Source organism: Bufo bufo, chromosome 4, assembly GCF_905171765.1.
Source record: "Bufo bufo chromosome 4, aBufBuf1.1, whole genome shotgun sequence".
Classification (NCBI taxonomy): domain Eukaryota; kingdom Metazoa; phylum Chordata; class Amphibia; order Anura; family Bufonidae; genus Bufo; species Bufo bufo.
In genome coordinates, this window is record NC_053392.1 from 273,626,116 (window position 1) to 273,652,984 (window position 26,869).

Here is a 26,869-nt window from a genome sequence, read left to right on the forward strand (position 1 = left end):
TGGATTAAGGCGAGTTAAATTTATTTATTTTTTAACCCCTCCAGCGCTATTGTACTATGCATTCTGTATTCAGAATGCTATTATTTTCCCTTATAACCATGTTATATGGGAAAATAATAAAGATCGGGTCTCCATCCCGATCATCACCTAGCAACCGTGCGTGAAAATCGCACCGCGGATGCTTGCGATTTTCACGCAGCCCTATTCACTTCTATGGGGCCTGCGTTGCGTGAAAAACGCACTTGCTCTTTTTATGCCTTGGAGCTTTAGTTAAGTTATACCACTGATCTGTTTTTTTTTTCATATCTTTGTGTTTTCTCCATTGCAGTTAGTGGGAAAAACCAGAACAAAATGGCATTAATAAGGCCTGTTGTATTTAGCCTCTCCTCAAGACTGGTTTAACAGCTACTTGCATCCGCCTTGTAATACCTCTTTTCTTAGGACTATGCTGTGCTTTTCCTTGATTATTCTTGCTGGAAGTTATAAATAAATTATTGGCAGTTTGCGATGAAGATCGAGGTGGGTGTTTGCATTTGGGCCTGTGTCCCTGCACAGTCCAACACTATCCAATCAGTGCCACTGGTGTCTGACTCTGCAGGGAGACCCCCCCCTCCCCAAATTGTTAACTCCCATCTGGACTTTAATTGCTGGAAATTCATTCATAAGTTCTAGCGGGAATAATAATAAAGGAATGGCATGACAGATTCTCCACATTTAATTAGTAAAACACATGTCAGTAGAGGTTACAGGTCCCCTTTAAAAGACAAAAAAGCAGCACACCCTGTCTGTATACACGGTGCTTAAAACCTTAAAAAAAACAAAAAACTGTGGCAGAACAGCCATGCTTTGGTCCCCTTGTCCCCAAAAATCATAATTTCAAGGGATCAAAAAATATATATGTACCCTAGAATGGTACCAATGAAAATGTCACATCATCCCGCAAAAAACAAGCCCTCGCTCAAGACCATTGTCATAAAATTTTTAAAAAATGTAATGCTCTTTGGCGACTCAAAAACATGATTCCCCCCCCCCCCCCCCCAAGATGCGGGTAACCCTGTAATAAAACCCAAAAGGCAATGGCAGAGTTGCTGCCTTTTCTTTATCGTTCTTTCCAAAAAACTATATAAAAAGTGATCAAAAAGTCATATGTACCCCAAAATAGAATCAATGATAATGACAACTGATCCAGCAAAAAAATAAGCCCTCACAGAGCTAAATGAATGTAGTATTCTCATATAGTGTGACTATATACACTGCGTGCAGAATTATTAGGCAAATGAGTATTTTGACCACATCATCCTCTTTATGCATGTTGTCTTACTCCAAGCTGTATAGGCTCGAAAGCCTACTACCAATTAAGCATATTAGGTGATGTGCATCTCTGTAATGAGAAGGGGTGTGGTCTAATGACATCAACACCCTATATTAGGTGTGCATAATTATTAGGCAACTTCCTTTCCTTTGGCAAAATGGGTCAAAAGAAGGACTTGACAGGCTCAGAAAAGTCAAAAATAGATAGTGAGATATCTTGCAGAGGGATGCAGCACTCTTAAAATTGCAAAGCTTCTGAAGCGTGATCATCGAACAATCAAGCGTTTCATTCAAAATAGTCAACAGGGTCGCAAGAAGCGTGTGGAAAAACCAAGGCGCAAAATAACTGCCCATGAACTGAGAAAAGTCAAGCGTGCAGCTGCCAAGATGCCACTTGCCACCAGTTTGGCCATATTTCAGAGCTGCAACATCACTGGAGTGCCCAAAAGCACAAGGTGTGCAATACTCAGAGACATGGCCAAGGTAAGAAAGGCTGAAAGACGACCACCACTGAACAAGACACACAAGCTGAAACGTCAAGACTGGGCCAAGAAATATCTCAAGACTGATTTTTCTAAGGTTTTATGGACTGATGAAATGAGAGTGAGTCTTGATGGGCCAGATGGATGGGCCCGTGGCTGGATTGGTAAAGGGCAGAGAGCTCCAGTCCGACTCAGACGCCAGCAAGGTGGAGGTGGAGTACTGGTTTGGGCTGGTATCATCAAAGATGAGCTTGTGGGGCCTTTTCGGGATGAAGATGGAGTCAAGCTCAACTCCCAGTCCTACTGCCAGTTTCTGGAAGACACCTTCTTCAAGCAGTGGTACAGGAAGAAGTCTGCATCCTTCAAGAAAAACATGATTTTCATGCAGGACAATGCTCCATCACACGCGTCCAAGTACTCCACAGCGTGGCTGGCAAGAAAGGGTATAAAAGAAGAAAATCTAATGGCATGGCCTCCTTGTTCACCTGATCTGAACCCCATTGAGAACCTGTGGTCCATCATCAAATGTGAGATTTACAAGGAGGGAAAACAGTACACCTCTCTGAACAGTGTCTGGGAGGCTGTGGTTGCTGCTGCACGTAATGTTGATGGTGAACAGATCAAAACACTGACAGAATCCATGGATGGCAGGCTTTTGAGTGTCCTTGCAAAGAAAGGTGGCTATATTGGTCACTGTTTTGTTTTTGTTTTGTTTTTGAATGTCAGAAATGTATATTTGTGAATGTTGAGATGTTATATTGGTTTCACTGGTAAAAATAAATGATTGAAATGGGTATATATTTGTTTTTTGTTAAGTTGCCTAATAATTATGCACAGTAATAGTCACCTGCACACACAGATATCCCCCTAAAATAGCTAAAACTAAAAACAAACTAAAAACTACTTCCAAAAATATTCAGCTTTGATATTAATGAGTTTTTTGGGTTCATTGAGAACATGGTTGTTGTTCAATAATAAAATTAATCCTCAAAAATACAACTTGCCTAATAATTCTGCACTCCCTGTATATGTGATTATTGACATATTTTCAGATTGCCTAATTTTAAAGGGGCTTTCTCGTTCATTCCATTGGGGGACACAGACCATGGGTATAGCTTAGAGATATTACTAGGAGGGACACTATGCAAAAAAAGAAGCTCCTCCTCCTCGGGCTATACCCCCAGGCACCTCCAGGAGAACTTCAGTCTTTGCTTAGTGTCCGTTCAAGGAGGTTGACGCTTATTCTTCTCCTGTTTGTTATTTTCTGTTTTCAGATGGGGACGCAGGTCAGCATTGCGCTTTCCTGGCCCCTGTGGAGTGTCTGCCACGGTCTTCTGAAGGTTCCTGGCTACCTCCCATGCCCCCACAGAAGAAAAGTGGATCCAGGCTCGACATTTTAGCTCTGGCATCCCACCAGCTGCTGGGACACCTGCTGCCTACCCTCCACCAGAGCACTGTTCTCCTAGGTTGGGGTCAGATGTCTGAAGAGGTGAATCCCTGCTGGTCTGGACATCGAGGGAGCTTGCTGAGCAGATAAGTATTGCCTGCTTCAATCTCCCTCCTCTCTCTCCCCTCCCCCCTCTTTTCATGTCGTCTGTCTGGCGCTCTGAGGCCGCCTGGGTGAGCTAGAAAAGGACCTGCTGAGGGCATTTTTTTCTATGGGAGGGGGCCTTCTGGGTAGGGCTGATGATTCCTTATGCTTTTCCTACCTGCCTACAGTTCAACAGCAACTTGGTATCGGCAGAGGCAGGACGCCTCTGCAGATGGTGTATTCCTGATTCACTTAGACTATGGCCGCTGCGCTCTCTGCAGCTCCCGCCGGACCCTCTCCTTCGTATATAAACCCTGCTGTGCCGTATCAGGCGAAGGGGTGTATTTTAAATCGCGCGCGCGCTTATTTCACGCCGCAATGACGCGTTCAAGGGGGGCGGAGCGTCGGCGTCCCGCTCTGTCTCTCTCCCTACGCCGGAGACTCTGCTGGATTGCGGCCGTGTAGCTCCTCAGTTCTCGGTGACCGGAGACTTCTGCTGTTGCCTGGGTGGTAGGAATTGCAGCAACCTGGTAGGAAATCTGTTTACATTTGGAATCCATCATGCCTAAACCTGGGGCCCCTAAGTCTTCCAAGGCTTCCTCTCAGGCTCCACTGGGGTCATGTAAGATATGCCTTATGCCTTTTTCTGTCACTGGTTCCTGTGACGCATGCCCTGCTCCTGGACAGGATCAGCCTCCTTCTCTTGCTCAGCCCGGTCCTCCCTCTGCCCCTGCGGAACCAGCGGTACCCGCCTGGGCCTCCGCCATGTCTAATGCGGCAGCTGATCTGGCCTTAGTTGCCAAGGCAGCCATGTCCTTCATGGAGCGCATGGCGGCTACTACCCCAGTGGCATCCACCACTCCATCCCCTCTCAGTGACTCTCACAGAGGGCGTCTGACTTCTAAAAGGCAGCGTGAGCGGCAGCATTCCTCCTCGGATGACTCCGCTTCTCCCCCTCGCCTTGAGGCATGCCCGGTTGACTCTCCCCCTCTCAGGGAGCGCAAATCCGATGGGGAATTGTCTGGATCGGACGAAGTCACTGAGCGGGAATCCCTGCCTAAGCTTTCCACCATGGTAACCGAGTTGGTGGCAGCTGTCCGTGACACTTTTAATATACAAGGGGATTCTCCTCCCTCCACTAGTCGGGAGTTCTCCCTTTTTCCACCCAAGAAGCAGGAGTCCGCTGTGTTCCCTATTCATGAGGAATTCACTGCGGTCATATCAAAAGCTTGGGATCGACCTAATCAAAAATTTTCGGCCACCAAGCGTATGGATACGCTTTATCCTTTTCCAGCTGACACAGTGGAAAAGTGGACTTCTTCCCCTAAGGTAGATCCTCCGGTGGCCAGGTTAGCCAATAACACGGCCCTTCCCGTCCTAGACGGTTCCTCTCTGCAGGATGCGGTGGACAGACGGTTGGATTCACTTTCCAAGTCCATCTTCTCCCTGGCGGGCGCTTCCCTGCGACCGGCCTTTGCGTCGGCTTGGGTCGCCAGAGCCCTTACGACGTGGTTGCAGCGCCACCACCAGGATCTGTCAGTGCAGGACGCCTCTGCAGATACTCTGGATTTTATCATCCAGATGTCTCAAGCTTCTAAATATCTCTGTGAGGCTTCAATGGACATCGGCTCCCTCTTTGCCCGTATTTCGGCCCTCTTGGTCATTCAGCGCAGGGAGGTCTGGTTGAAGGTGTGGGATGCTGATGCCTCATCCAAGCGTTCCCTCGCTAACCTTCCCTTTGAAGGATCCAGGCTCTTTGGGGCTCAACTAGATGAATTCATTTCTGCCGCAACTGGGGGCAAGAGCACTCATCTACCCCAGCCCAGGACCAAGCGTCCCTTTCGGTCTCGGCCTTCAGGTTTCCGGGGCCAGTCCTTTCGTCGCTTCTCCACTGCCAGGACGCCGTCATCCTCATCAGCAGGGGGATCCCAGGACTCCCGCAAAAAGCCTTTCTTCAAGCCCCAGCCCTCTTGGCGGCCTCGGGCGCAGTCAGCCCGTCCTCCTGCTCCCAAGCAACCCTCCGCATGAAGGGGTGCCCCCACCCCTCGTGGTGGGGGGCCGTCTGCTCTCCTTTCAACAGGTTTGGAGGGCTCACGTTCAGGACGCCTGGGCTCTGGAAGTGGTGACGTCCGGTTACAAGTTGGAGTTCGCGTCCAGTCCGCCGGAACGTTTTTTCCCTTCTCGCGTTCCGGGGGATCCGGCCAGGGCCTCGGACCTCTTTTTTGCGGTCTCCTCTCTTCTGGACCGTGGTGTCATTTCCCCCGTTCCCCCAGAAGAGCAAGGGACAGGTTTTTACTCAAACCTGTTCGTTGTTCCAAAGAAGGAGGGGTCAGTGCGTCTGATCTTGGATCTAAAACTTCTCAACAAGTTTCTACGGGTGCGGAAGTTTCGCATGGAGTCCCTTCGCTCCGTTATTGCTTCTCTGCTTCCAGGAGAATTTCTCGCGTCTGTGGACATTCAAGACGCCTACTTGCACGTCCCTATTGCAGAGTCCCACCATCGCTTTCTGCGCTTTGCCATAGGGGGGCGTCATTACCAGTTCGTCGCCCTACCTTTTGGGTTGGCGACCGCCCCTCGAGTTTTTACAAAGATTCTGGCGCCTCTCATGGCGCTTCTTCGCACCAGGGGCATCTCTTTGTTACCATACCTAGACGACATCTTGATAAAAGCTCCGTCTCTTCCACAGGCCGAGGCCAGCGTCCGAATCACGGTTCAATCCCTGGAACGGTTCGGGTGGCTGATCAATCTCCCCAAGTCCTTTCTGCACCCCTCCCAGAGACTCTCGTTCCTGCGGATGATCTTGGACACCTCGATTTCTCGGGTGTTTCTTCCGGATTCCAAGGCTTCCCAGATTCGTCTGGCAGTGGTGCTCCTTCTACGCTCTCCACGTCCCACCATTCGGGAGTGCATGCGGGTGCTGGGCCTTATGGTCTCCTCTTTCGAGGCGATTCCGTACGCCCAATTTCACACTCGTCCGCTACAACAGATGATCCTTGCCCTCTGGAACAAGAACCCTCGGGGTCTAGACACTCCTGTTCGTCTGTCCCGGCAAGTTCGAGCGTCTCTCCCTTGGTGGCAGTCTTCCCTGAACCTATCGTCAGGAAAGTCCTTCCTTCCGTTCTCTTGGACGATAGTCACCACCGACGCCAGCCTCATCGGTTGGGGAGGTGTTCTCCGGAACCTCACAGTTCAGGGTGTCTGGTCGACGGAGGAATCCCGTCTCCCGATAAGCGTTTTGGAATTAAGGGCGATTTTCCACTCCCTCTCCCACTCGACTCCTCTCCTTGTGACTCGCCCGGTGCGTGTTCAGTCGGACAATGCCACGGCTGTGGCTTATGTCAACCATCAGGGCGGGACCCGCAGTCGGGCAGTAATGCGGGAAGTAGCGAGGATCCTCTTATGGGCGGAGTCTCATGTTCCAGTATTGTCGGCAGTGTACATCCCGGGAGTCGACAATTGGACGGCGGATTTTCTGAGTCACACCAAGGTGGATCCGGGAGAGTGGTCTCTCCATCCGGAGGTGTTCGGGGACATCTGCCACCGATGGGGCCGTCCGGACGTAGATTTGATGGCTTCCCGGCTCAACCACAAGGTGCCGGTGTATCTAGCCCGCGCTCGAGACCCGCGGGCGGGCGGGGTGGACGCGCTGGTATCTCCATGGCAGCGGTTCAGCCTCCTTTACGTCTTCCCTCCGATTCCTCTGTTGCCGAAGGTGCTGCGCAAGATCGAGGTGGAGGGGATACTAACCATTCTCGTCGCTCCGGATTGGCCTCGCTGCGCCTGGTTCTCCAGCGTCGCTCGTATGTTGGCGGACGTTCCGTGGCCTCTGCCCGACAGAGAGGATCTCCTGTCTCGGGGGTCGCTCTTCCACCAGAATTCACGGCAGCTGCGTTTAACGGCGTGGCTGTTGAGACCTCCATCCTGAGGAAGAGAGGCTTCTCTGATGCGGTGGTGAGAACCATGATCAGGGCTCGGAAGCCGGCTTCTTCACGGATCTATTATCGCACCTGGAAGGCCTTCCTGGTTTTTTGTGAGAAATCGGGCTACCCGCCCCTACGTTTCTCTGTCCCAGTGGTGCTGTCCTTTCTCCAGTCCGGCCTCGACATGGGTCTGTCGCTCAGTTCTTTGAAGGGTCAGGTTTCTGCTTTGGCTATCTTTTTTCAGAGGTCCATTGCTTTTTTGGGACCTGTGAAAACCTTCCTGCAGGGGGTGGCGCATTCTGTTCCCCCGTATGTGCCTCCCTTGCCCCCCTGGGATCTCAACTTGGTTCTGCGCGCCCTTCAGGCGGCGCCTTTTGAGCCTCTGAGGGAGGTCTCTCTGTTTTTACTCACCTGGAAAGTAGTTTTTCTGGTGGCCATAACCTCCATCAGGCGAGTTTCGGAGCTGGCCGCACTTTCCTGCCGGGAACCTTTTCTGGTCTTTCACCAGGATAAGGTGGTGCTCAGACCAGTGCCTTCTTTTTTGCCCAAGGTGGTTTCTCCCTTCCACCTTAACGAGGATCTTGTCCTGCCCTCTTTTTGTCCTTCTCCGGCGAACCCCAAGGAATGCGCTCTCCACTCCCTGGACGTCGTCAGGGCTCTGAAGGTGTACCTGGGGGCTACCGCCTCCTTCTGGCGTTCAGACTCTCTCTTTGTGATTCCTGAAGGGTCTCGTAAGGGCCTGGCGGCTTCCAAGGTCACCGTGGCGCGGTGGATCCGTTCCGCTATTGCTGCGGCCTATCGCGCTCGTGGCCAGGCTCCGCCGTCGCGGATTACCGCTCACTCCACAAGGGCAGTGGGAGCTTCCTGGGCTAGACGCAATCGCGCATCCGTTTCCCAGTTGTGTAAGGCGGCCACTTGGTCGTCCTTACATACTTTCACAAAGTTTTATCAGTTACACTCTCTGGCCTCGGCTGATGCTGTTCTTGGGCGCAGGGTATTGCAGGCTGTGGTTCCTGTTTGACTGCTGGACGTTTATTCCTGGCGGTGTTGGATTTGTTCTTTTTTCCCACCCCATGGACTGCTTTGGGACGTCCCATGGTCTGTGTCCCCCAATGGAATGAACGAGAAAAGGAGATTTTTGTGAAACTCACCTGTAAAATCTTTTTCTCGTCTTTTCCATTGGGGGACACAGCTCCCGCCCCCTTTTTTTTTTTTTTTGGTTTACGCCTTATGGTGTGCTGTGTGATGGTTTCCATAGTGTTCCGTTCTCCTTCTCCTACTGCTTTTGCAACGACTGAAGTTCTCCTGGAGGTGCCTGGGGGTATAGCCCGAGGAGGAGGAGCTTCTTTTTTGCATAGTGTCCCTCCTAGTAATATCTCTAAGCTATACCCATGGTCTGTGTTCCCCAATGGAAAAGACGAGAAAAAGATTTACAGGTGAGTTTCACAAAAATCTCCTTTTCTGGGATTTTCATATTGATGGCTTATCTTCAGGATCAGTCATCAATATCAAATAGGCGGGGGTCCGATTTCTAGCGCCCCCACTGATCAGTTGAATGAAGAGGTCACTGTGCTATGGTGAGCTTAGGCCTCTTCCATAGGTTATAGGCGCAGCTCAATCCCATTCAAGTGAATGGGGCTGAGCTGCCATAGCAGGCACAACCTCTGTCACATGGATGGCACTGTGCTTAGTAAGCTTTGAGGAGACCTCATCACTCACCAGGGGTCTGCTGAGCATTGCGACTTCCTCAAATAGCTGGTCTGCATGGGTTCTGGGATTTGGATCCTGTGGATAGGCAATCAATATGAAAATCCTCTTTAAAAGCATTCAGAAAACATGCCAATAATCACAGTGGTATACACAACATGACAAATCTGGCGCAGTTTACAGCACCGATTTGTGGCTTAGTTAACTACAAAAATTTACAGCAAAATATTGGTGCATTTTTGGGGTGCACGTTGTTCCATTTTACACCATGCCGCTCTTTTCTCTAAACCAGGGATCAGCAACCTCCGGTACTCCAGCTGTTCTGAAACTACAACTCCCAGAATGCTTCCTTCACTTCAAGAACAGTTACCAGAACAGCTAAGCAAGCGTGCATGCTGGGAGTTGTAGTTTTACAGCATCTGGAGTACCGAAGGTTGCTGCCCCCTGTTGTAAACTATTCCCCATGGTTCTGGCATGGAATAGCTTTGAGCATGTCAGTCATTTAACCAACATAAGTGGAAAATTGCTAAAATATCTTGTCCTATAAACCAAAAAATTGCAGCGTTAAAAGGTTGTACCCATTACAGACTCTTTCCCCCTATCCTCATTAAAGGGGATACGCGTCTAATTGGTGTAGGCCCAGCCGAGTACAAGTGTGTGGCTATCCTCATTAATCCCATAGAGTTGAATGGAGCAACAGCGCAAATATGTGACTGCCACTTCAATCAAACGATGGAAAACAGGTCAAACCCCTGCCGATAAGACACTTGTCACCTATACTGTGGATGTGTCATGGAGCAATCCCTTTAAGGGGTTAAACTGTGTGTATAATTGGCTTTATAAAAAGCAGTTGGGAGATATGCAACTTCCTGTTATATTCCTCTTTTGTTGGCCTGTAAATCAGAAATGATGTGGGATACTGGTCTTGGCATATTGCTGTCAAACCGGTTGAGAGGATGTGTCCCATCCGGACCAGTTAGGGCAGGTACCCTGCTTGGTACCCCCTCCATTAGCCATTGTCACTATAAAGAGCAGCTCCATTAGACTGTAGGGAATTGGTTCCTATAAGGGTGGCTTTACATCATGTTTTTCCCATCCCTTTAATGTATACAAAACACATATACGTTAAATGGATGCCTCGGACTGATGCCATACAGTGGCATCCGTTCACCATAGTTATAAAAAAGGATATAAAAACGTGAATTGCTGCGCTTTTGTATCCTTTTTTTGTAACGTATACGTCAAACGGAGGCATATAACGTGTGAACCCACCATTAATTTGCTACATCCCTAAGCATATCTGCTGTTTGCCAGACACAGTGCCTAAGCAAGGTGACGTTCTGCCTGGTCAAAGCTGAATGGACAGCGTGGTAGGTGGCATCAATCACACCTTTGTCTTTATGGCATACCTTAGTGTCTTATTACAGAACTACTGTTAGCCTAGATATTGCATTTAACGTACCCCTATGTGTCTTACGTTTCAGGAATCTGTTTCAAAACCAGTTGAGAAGGAAGAAGAAGTTCAGAAAGAAAAAGAGGATCCTGTGGAATCTACATCAGATACAACAGCCCAGCACAAAAATCATCTCTTTGATCTGAATTGCAAAATCTGCACAGGTTTGTTACTTTGTAGAAGTTGTGCCGACCTTGGTCAAGGAACCAGATGAATGTTAGATCTGTATCAGGTGAAGAATTCTGCCAGTTAAGGCTACTTTCACACTAGCGTTTAGGTCGGATCCATCTGGTATGTGCCCAGACGGATCCGCACCTATAATGCAAACGCTTAGATCCGTTCAGAACGGATCCGTTTGCATTACCATGAACAAAAAAAAAAATGGGAGACGGATCCGTTTGAAAATTGAGCCATACTGTGTCAACTTCAAACGGATCCGTCCCCATTGACTTACATTGTAAGTCTGGACGGATCCGTTTGCCTCCGCACGGCCAGGCGGACACCCGAACGCTGCAAGCTGCGTTCAGGTGTCCGCCTGCTGAGCGGAGCGGAGGACAAACGGAGCCAGACTGATGCATTCTGAGCGGATCCGCATCCATTCAGAATGCATTAGGGCTGGACGGATCTGTTCGGGGCCGCTTGTGAGCCCCTTCAAACGGAACTCGCAAGCGGAACCCCGAACGCTAGTGTGAAAGTAGCCTAAGCCAGGTTCTCTTACATCCGCTTTTTAAAATCACAGCCAGATGGCTGAACCAGCTTTTGGCCGGATCCATGAGCGCTCTGCTTTGCCATTTGCTGCACAAGCCACGGGTCTGGTCTGGGCTTTGTCCTGTGCAGATTGCCAGGGCCATAGGCTCGAAGAGACTCCAGACTACCTGAGGTAGCGAGTAAGATACATTTTTCCCACATACTTTCTGGGAGCACAGTCTGGCACTATTCCTGGGGTCACTTGACTGCAATGTATTGTAGTATTTTTTGTACAAGCCTACTAGTACCGGTACTTCCAAGGGTTACTTTGAGTAAAAAAGATTGCTCAGCAGTCTAACTTCCTTCATTCTTCTTCAGACCTCCTTGATATGCAGTCTTTGTCACTTCTTCCCCTGCAGACTTTTCTCATGTGAACATGGCCCTTTCAGTGATCCAGTCCCTGCTGCCCCTGTGTACAGGACTCTCCCCTCTCTGAACACTGTTGCTGTCTGAGAGCTCCCCACCCCCTCCCCTGTAGATTGTGCTCTCTTTCTACTCTGATGATGCCAGTGTGCGCCTTCTCCCTACAGGTTTCTATCATGGCTTCTCGCCTCGTTCTCTATGCAGTCTTTGTCACTTCTTCCCCTGCAGACTTTTGGTCTTCTTCTTCTTCTCTAAAACAGTTTATTTTGCCATCTGCTACCTTCTGCTTGAATCTCTTACATGGAGTGGAGATAAGGGGAGGGCAGAAAGCCCTGAAGCAGTATACCGTTGGGTAAATGGCAGAAACCGCCAGCTTTCTAAAGCCGTTCATATTTAAGGAAAGTTTAGAAAGTTGCTTATCCCCTTAGTGCATTGTGACGTATTTGTATGTTACATGTGTCCGTGGAGTGACCGATCCATACATGGCAGGAGTCAGATATGTCTGCAATGTCCAGGATCGGATGGCTGTCAGGGGAGATGAGGATTGCGCAGTGAAGGCCCCTTTCCATGGCCCGATTTAGCAATTGATGTATCGGTCCTTCCTGACAAGCGCTTGCCAGTGGAGGAGAAAGCTGCAATCTTTCTACTGAGAACACGTCTGCTCGCCCCAAACTATGTTACTGTGAAGGGAACATTAGTGAAAAAGCTGCACTGAGGATCAGTGGGGGTCCTGGAAATAACTTTCTACAGGGAGAATCCCCTTAAAGGGACTGGAAAACGAACAGAATTACATGGTGACCTGCTTTTCATCTCTTCAGCTGCAGATCTGCCAGTTTCTGAGCTCTTCTTCTCTCATCCAAGATGGCCGCACTACTTCTCAGACTGCCTAATGCAGACTGTGCATTTAGAAGCTCAAGACACTTACTGCAACCCTTGTATTGGCCAGCACGGCTAAAATGAAGAGTACTGGCCAATCCAAGAGCGGAGCTGGTCAAGTAGGAAGAGTCTTGGATTACTGATGTACAATATACATCAGATGAGATGATCTGCAACTAAAAAAAATTAAAAGGGGGTCACCATGTATTCGTTTAGTTCATTCCGCAGGACCTATCCCCTCTCATCATGTCTGTGTTAGCAACTACTTGCATGGAATAACAATTCTGTCTGAAGCATCTATTGTGTGTTGTGTCATTCCTTAATTATTCCTTCTAGAAAGTTATGAATGAATTGCTAGCAGTTTGCAATAAAGGTCCAACTGGATGTTATCATTTGGGGGGTGTCCCTGCACAGTCTGACATTATCCAGTCAGCATTGCCAATGGCAGATTATGCTGAAACAACTGGTAACACCCATCTGGATCTTCATTGAAAACTGCTAGCAATTCATTTATAACTTCTAACAGGACTAATAAAGGAATGGTTCATCATAGTCATAAGACTATGTTCCTTAGTTTTAAAGCGGTTGTGGACCTTTGGCAGACCTGCGAAGGGAAAAGATACCTACCTGCTTCCCGGTTCTGGCTCCTTCTCTCCCGAGCCTCTGCTTATCTGCTCTGCTTCCAGGATGTAAACTTCCATTTTTATGATGATGCAGTCAATCGCTGGCCGCACCGGTGACCTATGCCTCTTGCGTCATGCAACCATTTTACATGACGGAAGGGGAGCAGGTTACCTCTGCGGCCGGTAATTGGTTGCAGAAAAACGAAAGTTTACATCCTGGGAGCCAAGTGAAGAAGCCGAGGGGAGAAGGAGCCAGCCCCCCGCCCTCATATACATGTTAACTATAATGAAATATATATATATATATATATATATATATATATATATATATATATATATATATAATTATTATTATTTTATTTTTTTTAAGGCCGTATGGCCCCTCCTGCTGAAGATCTGTCACCTAAGAAAGCGAAATTGGCCACCAATGTTATTCATAAGCAGTCAGATACTGAAGCTGATAATGGAACTGAAACTGCTTCAAGTGTGCCTGGTTCTCTGGATGTAGACCTGTTAGAAACTGAAAAATCGGACTCTCCAAAAGACACCTTCTTCTCAGCAGCCAGGTAACTGTGGTTTAATGGGATTCAAACAGTGTTTTGTTATCATGTTTAAAGGAAGTGTGTAATCAGAAACTGACCATTTGTTCCAGTCTATATTTTTTGTTAAATAAGAAAACTCCCAGCAGCTGTGTCTTGATGCAGGTAAACTTTTTTTATTCCATTTGTAGAAATGGTCCTATAACCAGGACGCGTTTCGGCGATGTGCCTTTATCAACAGGTGTATCCAAATGTGGTGAGAACAAGGTATATATACAAAAGGTACCGCCCACAGGGACGGGAGGCCCATCCCAAAAGGGGAGTGGCCGCAAGGGGATACAAAACATCAATGTGAACATAAACGAACAAAGTAGAATTACAAAAAGCGCTAGGATAAGAGAACCACCTTACAGGTTGTAGTCTAATCCCGTAGTAGGTCATTAAATAGTTGACGCCTGAAAAAGATAAACAGTAAATCAGTCCTGATCAATAAAAATATTACAAGTGCATAATCTCATATTCCCTATTTAGGCCTCTAGGGTGCAGTGTATCGGATACAGTGTATTGGAACGTCGGATACACTGCACCCTAGAGGCCTAAATAGGGAATATGAGATTATGCACTTGTAATATTTTTATTGATCAGGACTGATTTACTGTTTATCTTTTTCAGGCGTCAACTATTTAATGACCTACTACGGGATTAGACTACAACCTGTAAGGTGGTTCTCTTATCCTAGCGCTTTTTGTAATTCTACTTTGTTCGTTTATGTTCACATTGATGTTTTGTATCCCTTTTGGGATGGGCCTCCCGTCCCTGTAGGCGGTACCTTTTGTATATATATCTTGTTCTCACCACATTTGGATACACCTGTTGATAAAGGCACATCGCCGAAATGCGTCCTGGTTATAGGACCATTCCTACAAATGGAATAAAAAAAGTTTCCCTGCATCAAGACACAGCTGCTGGGAGTTTTCTTATTTGATTATTGTGGAGTACGCTCTTCTCCCGGGCAGTGTGCACCTGAGCGAGTGCTGGTTTCTTTATGCCTATATTTTTTGTTAGACATATTTTTAAAGCATTTTTGGTGTTTTTTTCTTAATTTTCTCACCATCTCAAATTTAAAAGAATTGCTGAAATTTTGCAGTTTTTTCCCCCCTATACAGATCACTCATTATCATCACAGGCAGGATAACGATGTAAGATAACAGCTCTGCATAGATAAGGGCTCTTTCACACCTGCGTTCTTGTCTTCCGGCATAGAGTTCCGTCGTCGGGGCTCTATGCCGGAAGAATCCTGATCAGGATTATCCTAATGCATTCTGAATGGAGAGTAATCCGTTCAGGATGCATCAGGATGTCTTCAGTTCCGGTACGGAACGTTTGTTGGCCGGAGAAAATACCGCAGCATGCTGCGCTTTTTGCTCCGGCCAAAAATCCGGAACACTTGCCGCAAGGCCGGATCCGGAATTAATGCCCATTGGAAGGCATTGATCCGGATCCGGCCTTAAGCTAAACGTCGTTTCGGCGCATTGCCGGAGCCGACATTTAGCTTTTTCAGAGTGGTTACCATGGCTGCCGGGACGCTAAAGTCCTGACAGCCATGGTAAGTGTAGTGGGGAGCGGGGAGCAGTGTACTTACCGTCCGTGCGGATCCCCGGGCGCTCCAGAGTGACGTCAGGGCGCCCCAAGCGCATGGATCACGTGATCCATGTGATCACGTCATCCATGCGCATGGGGCGCTCTGACGTCATTCTGGAGCGCCCCGGGAGCCGCACGGACTGTAAGTATACCGCTCCCCCGCTCCTACTATGGCAACCAGGACTTTAATAGCGTCCTGGGTGCCATAGTAACACTGAAAGCATTTGGAAGACGGTTCCGTCTTCAAATGCTTTCAGTACACTTGCGTTTTTCCGGATCCGGCAGGCACCTCCGTCAACGGAAGTGCATGCCGGATCCCAACAACGCAAGTGTGAAAGAGGCCTAACACAGGATACATTGTACACAAATGGTGATGGTCACAGCTCATCTACTCCCTTCTCTATAACATATATTTTTTCCGTCCATGCATTTTGGTGGAATTAACAGAAAAAAGCTGCAATTTAGCCTCTATTTTTTTTAACAATATTCACTATACAGGATAAGATATGTGACCGTTTTATTCTTTGGGTCTTTAACCCCTTAAGGACTCAGCCCTATTTCACCTTAAGGACCAGGCCATTTTTTGCAAATCTGACCAGTGTCACTTTAAGTGCTGATAACTTTAAAACGCTTTGACTTATCCATGCCATTCTGAGATTGTTTTTTCGTCACATATTGTACTTCATGACACTGGTAAAATGAAGTAAAAAAAAAATCATTTTTATTTATAAAAAATTTCCAAATTTACCCAAATTTTTTTAAAAATGCCAAATTGACAAGTTTCTATTTCTCTACTTCTATAATACATAGTAATACCTCCAAAAATAGTTATTACTTTACATTCCCCATATGTCTACTTCATGTTTGGATCATTTTGGGAATGACATTTTATTTTTTGGGGATGTGACAAGGCTTAGAAGTTTAGAAGCAAATCTTGAAATTTTTCTGAAATTTTCAAAAACCCAATTTTTAGGGACCAGTTCAGGTCTGAAGTCACTTTGCGAGGCTTACATAATAGAAACCACCCAAAAATGACCCCATTCTATAAACTACACCCCTCAAAGTATTCAAAACAAATTTTACAAACGTCGTTAACCCTTTAGGTGTTCTACAATTGTTATTGGCAAATGGAGATGAAATTTCAGCTTTTGGGCAAATTTTCCATTTTTATCCATTTTTCCCAGTAACTAAGCAAGGGTTAACAGCCAAACCAAACTCAATATTTATGGCCCTGATTCTGTAGTTTACGACCACATATGGGGTGTTTCTGTAAACAGCTGTACGGGCACACGGCAGGGCGCAGAAGGAAAGGAATGCCATACGGTTTTTGGGAAGGCAGATTTTGCTGGACTGTTTTTTTTTTTAAACCATGTCCCATTTGAAGCCCCCCGATGCACCCCTAGAGTAGAAACTCCAAAAAAGTGGCCCCATTTTAGAAACTACGTGATAGGCTGGCAGTACTGCTGGTACTAGTTTAGGGTACATATGATTTTTGGTTGCTCTATATTACACTTTTTGTGAGGCAAGATAACAAGAAATAGCTGTTTTGGCACCGTTTTATTTTTTGTTATTTACAACATTCATCTGACAGGTTAGATCATGTGCTATTTTTATAGAACAGGTTGTCACGGATGTGGCGTTACCTAATATGTATACTTTTTTTTTATTTATGTAAGTTTTACACAATGATTTCATATTTTTGAAAATACTTTATTCTGAGTCATGAGCAAAAAATACAAAAGATACAACGACCCCACAATAGGGTACTTATTTCCATATCATACAATCTGAGATGTAAACATTTTCAAGTACCTACAGTAATGGGGAAAAGGGGGGAAAAAGTAAGGAAGGAAATAAGGAGGGGGGGGGGGAAATGGGAGGAGGGGACTTCCTACTATCCCTATATCACCTGATTCAAACCCTATCTACTTTATGAGAAATCTCTGTATTTTTTCCATGGGGACCATGTGGCTTCGAACACCTGTGTTCTTTTGGACTCCCACCCTGCAATCTGTTCCAATCTATATAGTGCATCACATTTCGCAATCCACTGAGAGATGGACGGGGCCCTGCAACTTTTCCACTTAAATGCTATCAGAAATCTCGCCTCCGCGAAAAGTTGGCCTAGTAAGGCTACTTTCACACTAGCGTTCGGGGCTCCGCTTGTGAGCTCCATTTGAAGGGGCTCACAAGCGGCCCTGAACGCATCCGTACTGCCCTAATGCATTCTGAGTGGACGCGGATCCGCTCAGAATGCATCAGTCTGGCAGCGTTCAGCCTCCGCTCCGCTCAGCAAGCGGACACCTGAACGCTGCTTGCAGCGTTCGGTTGTCCGCCTGGCCGTGCGGAGGCAAACTGATCCGTCCAGACTTACAATGTAAGTCAATGGGGACGGATCCGTTTGAATTTGACACTATATGGCTCAATTTTCAAACGGATCCGTTCCCCATTGACTTTCAATGTAAAGCCTGGACGGATCCGTTTGAAGCTACTTTATAATGCAGACGGATCCGTTCTGAACGGATCCAAAGTCTGCATTATATGAGTGGATCCGTCTGGGCAGACACCAGACGGATCCGCTCTGAACGGTAGTGTGAAAGTAGCCTAAGGAGGAGATATGTCTATTTCCTTTAGCTTCTCCTAATAAGCCTAATAAACATCCTTTAGCTGAGGGAATATACATTACTGATCTGTGAACATATTGAGCAGACCTGTTTCCAGTATTCAGAAATAATAGGGCATGTCCACCATATATGTAGCAGGGAACCTTCTGCATTAAGACACCTCCAGCACTTGGAATCACAATCCGGGTAAATAAGATGTAATTTTTGGGGTGTGTAGTACCACCTAGTGATCAACTTGTAAAGGTTTTCCTGTAACTTTACACACATCTGGATACCTTGGGAGCGTTAGAGCAGATTTGAGCGACCTCCCTGTTTGAGAATTGAACGTCTAAATCCTTTTCCCACCTACGGATGAAGCCATTTGAGTCGGGTCTGGTCTGGGAAACAAGCACAGAGTATATATAGCTGTGCCACTTTTTTCATAGGGGACAATTTGGAAAGTGTCATTTTTTCAAACTGTGTCATAGAGGCTGACGGAGAGATTTTCTTTTTCCCCAAATATTGCTTAATGTACACAACGATTTCATTTTTGAAGCCAAAAAAAATAATGTTTTAGTGTCTCCATAGTCTGAGAGCCATAATTTTTTCAGTTTTTGGGCGATTACCTTGGGTAGGGTATGATTTTTCCAGGATGAGATGACGGTTTTATTGGCACTATTTTGGGGTGCGTGTGACTTTTTGATCGCTTGCTATTACACTTTTTGTGATGTAAGGTGACAAAAAATGGTTTCTTTAGCACATTTTTATTTTTTACAGTGTTTATCTGAGAGGTTAGGTCATGTGATATTTTTATAGAGCCGGTCGATACGGATGCGGCGATACCTAATATGTATACTTTTTATTTTATTTATGTACGTTTTACACAATAATTTAATTTTTGAAACAAAAAAAAAATCATGTTTTAGTGTCTCCATATTCTGAGAGCCATAGTTTTTTCAGTTTTTGGGCGATTATCTTAGGTAGGCTCTCATTTTTTGCGGGATGAGATGACAGTTTGATTGGCACTATTTTGGGGTGCATATGACTTTTTGATCGCTTGCTATTACACTTTTTGTGATGTAAGGTAACAAAAAATGGTTTATTTAGCACAGTTTTTATTTTTTATTTTTTACGCTGTTTATCTGAGAGGTTAGGTCATGTGATATTTTTATAGAGCCGGTCGATACGAACGCGGCGATACCAAATATGTTTACTTTTTTATTTATGTAAGTTTTACACAAGAACAGCTTTTTTCAAACAAAAAGTGTTTAGTGTCTCCATATTCTGAGCCATAGTTTTTATTTTTTTGGGGCGATTGTCTCAGGTAGGGGCTCATATCTAAGAGGTTAGGTCATGTGATATGTTTTATAGAGCCGGTCGATACGGACGCGGCGATACCTAATATGTATACTTTTATTTTTTCCCCTATTTTTCTTTATTTAAGTTTTTTTTTTACTTTATTTAGGGAAAATGACGTTTTTGTTTATTTTTACTTGAAACTTTAAAGGGACACTGACAGGCCCAATAAGCATAATTATCCATATATATTCATGCACAGGTCTTCTAATATATATTTAAAACATATAAGTCTAACCCCTGTCCACCTTATGATTACTGCAAACTGATGTTTTATAATTAGAAGACCTGTGCATGAATATTTATGGATAATTATGCTTATTGGGCCTGTCAGTGTCCCTTTAAAGAAGTTTCCCCCCCCCCCCCAAAAAAAAATTTTGGGGGGGGGGGGGGGGGGGACTTTATTTTTTCACTTTATTTTTTGTCCCACTTTGGGTCTTGAACTTTGGGGGGTATATTCCTTTACAATGCATTCTGATACTTCTGTATTGGAATGCATTGGCTGTATGAGTAATACTGTGTGTATTACTCATACAGCTTCCGGGGCCTGTGAGATCCAGGGGGCTGGATCTCACAGGCTCTTCACCGGAAGGCAGCGTGATGCCTTCCTTAGACATCGCGCTGCCTTCCATGCCATCGGGTCCCCCCCACAGCCGCATGGGGACCCGATGGCACCGCCGCAACCGCAGGTAAAGCCGCAAACCGCAGGTCTGAATTGACCTGCGGTTTGCGGCGATCGCCGATACGGGGCGGTCACATGACCCCCCCCCCCCCCCCCCCCCCCCGGCTTTGTAACAGGATACGTCATGGGTCCTTAAGGACTCGGGAAACATGCCGTACCGGTACGTCATGCGTCCCTAAGGGGTTAAGGATGCATCAATGGCAATTATTTATAGTTTTTTGTAAGCAAAAGGGCACTTTTATTTATTTTTTCCAAACTATTTTTGTAAATTCTTTTTCCAGTAGGGAACTTGAACATGTGAACCTCTGATCGCCCATATAATACACTGTAGTGCTCCTGTATTACAATGTATTTTATCAGTGCAGAATATACCTGGTTAGGCCTATGGTTGCCTCTTGAAGTCCATAGTATTTTTGTTCTTGTTACAGAATATTATTAGTACATTTGTTGTTGATGTGCATTAAAAATCAATGTGTAATGTCAAATGGTTCTTTTTTTTTAATTTCATAGCTCTGAGTCATTTAGTATTACGGACACCGCTGAAGATGAATCTACTTTTTTAGCCCGTTTAACCTACATTTGGAAAGGATTTCTTAATATGCCTTCTGTAGCGAAATTTGTCATCAAGGCTTACCCCGTGTCTGGGTCACTGGAGCATTTATCAGAGGTGAGAAAATATTAGATTTGGTTTTAAATTGTGATGTTTGTTATTTATAGTGCTTTTTAGTTATATGAATTATATGTCTACCTTTAAAAAATGGAAATGATATACCAAAAAAAGATAATATTGTGTAACACATCACATTCCTTATTTCTCGTGCATGGCATTGGGGGACACAGCACAATGGGTATACGTCCAACTACCACTAGGAGGCACTAGACACAAAAATTGTTGGCTCCTCCCAGGTGGGCTGTACCCTCTCCACAGGCACGAGGCTATTCAGTTTTAGTCTAGTGTCCGTAGGAGGCAGACCTGTCCTGCTCTTTTTGCAGATCCTGCTGCTTTTTTATTTTTTTATTCTTTTTTTCTCTCTTCTGCAGGTCTCGGTGATCTCCACCGTTATACCTGCTGCAGGCTGGGGCTCCATCGTGTTCCACTTTAGTTGCCCCCTTCCCCCCCTGCGGGCGCGTACTTCGGTACCATCGCCGGTCACCCAGTCCCCACAGACTGCATCCGCAGTGGCTTGCCGGCATTCCCACGGTTCCCGTGTTGAGTCTGCCGAAGGGGTGACCCTGCGGCGCCCGAAGACATCGGATGGTGAGTATATTCCCCTGTCCCTCGTAGACATCGGACGGTGGGTATATTCCCCTGTCCCTGTGTCCCTGCCCCAGGGTTAGGTTCCCTCCTGTGGCCAGGGGGGTGGGATCCACCTTAGCCGGGGGTCCTGGGAAGCCTCAATCTTCCTCCAAGACAACCCCCCTCCTTATTTTTTATTTTTTTTCTTGGTGGGGGGGTTATATTCTTTCAGGAATACAGCGTCTCACCCCTTCACCGTATGGATAAGGTGCTCACCCTCAGGTCCCACCCTCAGGACCTAAAAGAACAAAGGAGGTGTAAGCAATATGAAGGGGCACACTCAGAAGGGAAACACAATCGTAGCAATGATAATGGACTTTATTAGTCTAAAAACATACCCCTAAAAAAGTATAAAACATACATGTAGGCACACATACAACTTATAATGGTCAGTAACAAACAATATAGGACTATGGTGGGAAAGGAATCACTGTGGGCGTATTAGTGACAATGTCCCATTTAAATTTGTAGCAGCGTGTCGGCAATGTCCCAATAGGTCCTATTGTTAAGCGTAGATTCTGCTAATATGGCCGAAAGCAAACTGAACAGTATTTGTGTTGCAATAGATATCCAGTATCCAATAGCATGCAAGAAGCACAGACAGTGCCAAATGTCAATGGAGCCCGATATTCACTTCACAGTGAGACTGATAATCTCGTAAACTTACAGTCTCTTCATATGTCCTATAGTGCTCATATAAGAGCCCGGTCTTACCCCTCTTCACTGCCCTTCGCAGCGTTGTATCCAGGCGGCCGTACACTCGCAGCGTCCCACGTGGTGTGCCCGGCCGTACGTGGCGTCCCACGTGACCTGGTGGTCCAGGGGACCGGATAGACGCTTTGATGACGTCACTATTTAGCGACTGCTCTTCCGGCTCTTAAATTCAAGCAGGTCTTCTTGCTTTATTCCTTATTTTCCTTTGGTTCCAGGCTTCCTCTTTCTTTTTGGTAATAAATCTACGCTCACTCTGTAATGCCAGATGCGTTTCAGGGTCTAACGCCCCTTCCTCAGTGGCCACTGCATTACAGAGTGAGCGTAGATTTATTACCAAAAAGAAAGAGGAAGCCTGGAACCAAAGGAAAATAAGGAATAAAGCAAGAAGACCTGCTTGAATTTAAGAACCGGAAGAGCAGTCGCTAAATAGTGACGTCATCAAAGCGTCTATCCGGTCCCCTGGACCACCAGGTCACGTGGGACGCCACGTACGGCCGGGCACACCACGTGGGACGCTGCGAGTGTACGGCCGCCTGGATACAACGCTGCGGAGGGCAGTGAAGAGGGGTAAGACCGGGCTCTTATATGAGCACTATAGGACATATGAAGAGACTGTAATTTCTCGCCCATATTCCTTGGGGGACACAGGAAACCATGGGACACAGGAAACCATGGGTATAGCTCTGCTCCCTAGGAGGCGTGACACTAAGTGAAAGCTGTAAGCCCCTCCTCCATCAGCTATACCCTTCAGCCTGGAGAAGAGACTGCCAGTTTTTGCTTAGTGTCCAAGGAGGCAAGACACCCCCTGCTTATGCAGGGTTGTTTTCCTATGATTTTTTATTTTTGCGTTATTTGTTGTTTTTAATTCGGTTTTTTTCTACTTACAGGGACAACAGAGGCGCATTAGACCCCTCTGTTTCTCCCGGGGTTGAGTTGCGCCAGTGCCGGTAATTCCGCACTGCCGCCTCCCCCACAGAAGACAAGGTGGACCAGGGCAGCCTCGCTCCCCTGCGTCCCGCCAGCTCAGGGTCGCCCGCACGCCAAGTCCCTCCCCCGGCTTCCTGCCACTGCGGTGCCAGGAGCTGAAGGGGCGACCCCGCTGGATGGATTGAGGGTGAAGACAGCGTATGGTGAGACAGGCTGCTCCAGCCTCCCCTTCCTCCCTCCCACCGCTGCTACAGGCCTCCTGGGCTCCCATGGCCACTGTTACTACATGGCCACTGCTACATCGTGCGCCCACCCCTCCCCCCCCCCCCCCCCCCCGGGCATATATCGGGACCGTTACCGGGCAGGGGAGTTTATCTGGGCAAGTCCTTGGCAGGGACGCTGCCTTCAGGGGACGGCTGCAGGAAAAAAGCAAGCCGTCTGCCACATCCAGGCGCGGAGGGGTTCTTGGCGTGAACGGCGCCATTTCAGGCCGGCACTTCATCATCCTTGGGGGTTAAAATCATTTTGCCGCGCGCGCGCGGCTCTGCTTCAGAGCGGCAGAGAGGGGGCGGAGCTTCCTACATGCGCTCCGCTACTTCCGGGTTCATCGCACAGTGCTGCGTGGAATCCTCTCTGCAGTGCGATCCGAAGCCGGTGCTGCTGCCTCTCCTCCACAGCCTCCTCAGTCTGTTCCCCTTACCGCTGCCGCTTGCATCATCCGGGTCTGGTAGGACTTTTAACCCCCTCCGTGCCACAGTACTGTCGCTTGGGTGTTATCCCCGTTTCTTTCCTTGGGGTCTCCCACTTTAAGTGCAACATCTTTGTTCCACCATGTCAGACCCTTCTGCAGCCGCCAAGCCTTGGTACCATGCCTGTACTGCTTGTAGGGAACCCTTTCCCCGGGGGCAGTCTGATCCGCACTGTACTGCATGCCGGGCTCCACCGCAGCCTCAGTCGCCCGCTGTGTCGCTCCCTGCTGCCTCTGACCCGCCTGACTGGGCTAGATCCCTGTCCCAGGCCGTGGAAAGCCTCACTCATGTCGTGGGCCGCCTAATAGACAGGCCGCCTACCCCGCAGGACGCCACTCTTACTGTCGCGCCCTCCGGGTCCACCGCTTCTGCCGCTGCAGCGGGTTCACTCTCCTTTAGTGACCCCTCCCGAGCTAGGCACTCTCAGAAGCGTATTAGAGTAGAGCGAGCCTCCTCCTCGGATGCCTCCCTCTCCCCGCCACGCGTGCGCACCCAGACGAGCCTCTCCTCTCCAAAGGATTCGCTCTCTGAAGGTGAATTGGCGGTTTCAGATTTGGAAATGGACTCGGCCCTGCCGTCCAAGCTAGCCTCAGCGATGGGTCAACTCATCTCTGATATTCGTGACACCTTTAAGGTGCAGGATGATCCCCCTAGCTCGGACGCAGCTAGCGTCTCATTTATCAGACCCAGGCAGGTCTCAAAAGTCTTTCCAATCCACTCTGATTTCTCCTCTGTGGTGTCTAAGGCTTGGGCTCGCCCGGACGCCCGTTTTGTCAACCCCAAGAAGCTGGACATTTGCTATCCTTTTCCAGCAGATGTCGTGGCCACATGGTCTTCCCCACCCAAGGTGGACCCCCCTGTGGCCCGGCTGTCAAAGAACACGGCCATCCCTGTTCCCGACGGGTCCTCTCTTCAGTCAGCGGAGGACCGTCGCATGGAGACCCTTTCTAAGGGCATTTTTGCTGCCTCCGGTTCTGCTCTCAGACCGGTTTTTGCCTCTGCTTGGGCAGGGAAAGCAATCTCTGCTTGGGGTGCGCAGCTGGAACAGGAGTTGGACTCGGACGTCCCTATCCAGGACCTGCGTTCCTTGGCCCAGCTTATTGTTCGGGCCGGGAATTTTGTTTGTGAGGCCTCCCTTGATGCGGGAGCCCTTATTGCACGCTCCTCCGCCCTGGCAGTTTCCGTCAGGAGGGAGCTCTGGCTGAAGGTTTGGAAAGCGGACGCTGCCTCCAAACGTTCCTTGGCGGGGCTACCGTTTGCGGGTTCCCGCCTTTTCGGGGTCCGCCTAGACGAACTTATTTCGGAGGCCACGGGTGGTAAAAGCACCCATCTTCCTCAACCCCAAGCCAGGGGCGCCCCCCGCGGACGCCCTGGTGCGTCTCGTTTTCGGTCCTCCCGCAGGGCCTCTGGGGCTCCCACCACAGCTGCCGCTTCGGCTCCTCCCCAGGACAAGCATAGGAAGCCGTTTTTTCGGGCGCAGCCCTCCTGGCGCAAGCCGCAGGCTGCCCGCACACCCGCAGCAAAGCAATCCTCTGCCTGAAGGCGCGCCCCCACCCACCCGGGTGGGGGGCCGGCTCCTCCTTTTCAGGGACGTCTGGTTGGCTCACGTCTCCGACGCCTGGGCCCTCGAAATTGTGTGCTCCGGATACAAAATCGAATTTGCATCCTTCCCTCCAGATCGGTTCTTTCGCTCCCGCCCGCCACGGGACCCGAAACGCGCGGTTGCGTTCTCCGCGGCCGTTCAAGCCTTACTGGACAGGGGGGTGATTACCCCCGTTCCTCTAGAGGAAAGGTTCCAAGGGTTCTACTCGAACCTCTTTGTAGTTCCCAAGAAGGGAGGTTCCATGCGGCCCATTTTGGACCTCAAAAAGCTCAACCGTTTTCTCCTCCTTCGACGGTTTCGGATGGAGTCCCTCCGTTCCGCGGTGGCTTCCCTGGAGCAGGGAGATTTCATGTCTTCCATCGATATACAGGATGCCTACCTCCATGTTCCGGTAGCCCGGTGTCACCATCGCTTCCTCCGATTCGCCGTGGGGGACCTCCACTTCCAGTTTGTCGCCCTTCCCTTTGGGCTGGCAACAGCCCCCCGGGTGTTCACCAAGGTCCTGGCCCCGGTTTTGGCCTTACTCCGTTCCAGGGGTGTTTTTCTGCTACCGTACTTGGACGATATCCTCATCAAGGCTCCGTCCCTTTCTCAAGCGGTTGCCAGCGTGGATCTCACTCTAGAGACTCTGACGAGGTTCGGTTGGGTCATCAACTTCCCCAAGTCCTCCCTTCCCCCCTCCAGACAACTGGTCTTCCTGGGAATGCTTTTAGACACGGGAGCGGCGGAAGTACGTCTTCCCTCGGAAAAACGTCTGATCCTCCGTGGGGCGGTTCGGGGTCTCCTTCTCCACCGTCGACCGTCCTTCCGCTTCTGCATGCGGGTCTTGGGGCAGATGGTTGCCTGCTTCGAGGCGATCCCGTTTGCGCAGTTTCACTCCCGCCCTCTCCAACGGGCGATCCTCTCCTCCTGGGACAAATCGCCGCAGTCTCTGGATCATCCCTTCCATCTATCGCCTCCGGTGAGGTCATCTCTCCGCTGGTGGTTACAGTCCCCTCTTCTGGGCAGGTCTTTTCTGCCACTCAACTGGTTGGTGGTTACAACCGATGCCAGTCTCTTGGGCTGGGGAGGCGTGTTTCCTCCCCGATCCGTCCAGGGCATTTGGTCTCCATTGGAGTCCAAACTCTCGATCAATGTCCTGGAGCTGAGAGCGGCCCTTTTGTCTCTACGACACTGGACTCATCTGTTGAAGGGTCATCCAGTTCGTGTACAATCGGACAACGCCACGGCTGTGGCGTACATAAACCACCAGGGGGGCACTCGCAGCGCTGCTGCAATGAGGGAGGTCTCCAGCATTCTCCGTTGGGCGGAAGCCCACGTCCCGGCCCTATCGGCAATTTTTATTCCAGGGGTGGACAATTGGGCGGCGGACTTCCTCAGTCGCACCACTGTCGACCCCGGCGAGTGGTCTCTTCACCCGGAGGTATTCGAGGCCATTTGCCTTCGTTGGGGCATACCGGACGTGGACCTCATGGCCTCCAAGTTCAATCACAAGGTCCCCGCCTATCTGTCCAGGGCCAGGGATCCGGGAGCTTGCGGAGCCGACGCCCTCGTTCTTCCTTGGCGAGGCTTCGCGCGTCCATACATATTCCCTCCCATCCCACTCCTGCCCAAGGTCCTTCGGAAGATCGCGGCGGAAGGCGTCTCGGTGATTCTGGTCGCTCCGGACTGGCCCCGCCGGTCTTGGTATGCCGACCTCATGCTGCTCCTGGCAGACGCGCCCTGGCCGCTGCCCGCCAGGGAAG

The 26,869-nt window shown here is 48.6% G+C and overlaps 1 protein-coding gene across 1 annotated transcript in view; it reads left to right on the forward strand.

Annotated features, from left to right (window-relative positions):
• PHF3 (PHD finger protein 3) overlaps positions 1 to 26,869 on the forward strand; it is a 90,323-nt gene that overhangs the window by 34,167 nt on the left and 29,287 nt on the right. Inside the window, exons 11-13 of the mRNA XM_040428622.1 lie at positions 10,436 to 10,568; positions 13,384 to 13,579; positions 20,345 to 20,501. Of these exons, the coding sequence (XP_040284556.1) occupies positions 10,436 to 10,568; positions 13,384 to 13,579; positions 20,345 to 20,501 (486 nt within the window). The remainder of the gene's footprint in view (positions 1 to 10,435; positions 10,569 to 13,383; positions 13,580 to 20,344; positions 20,502 to 26,869) is intronic.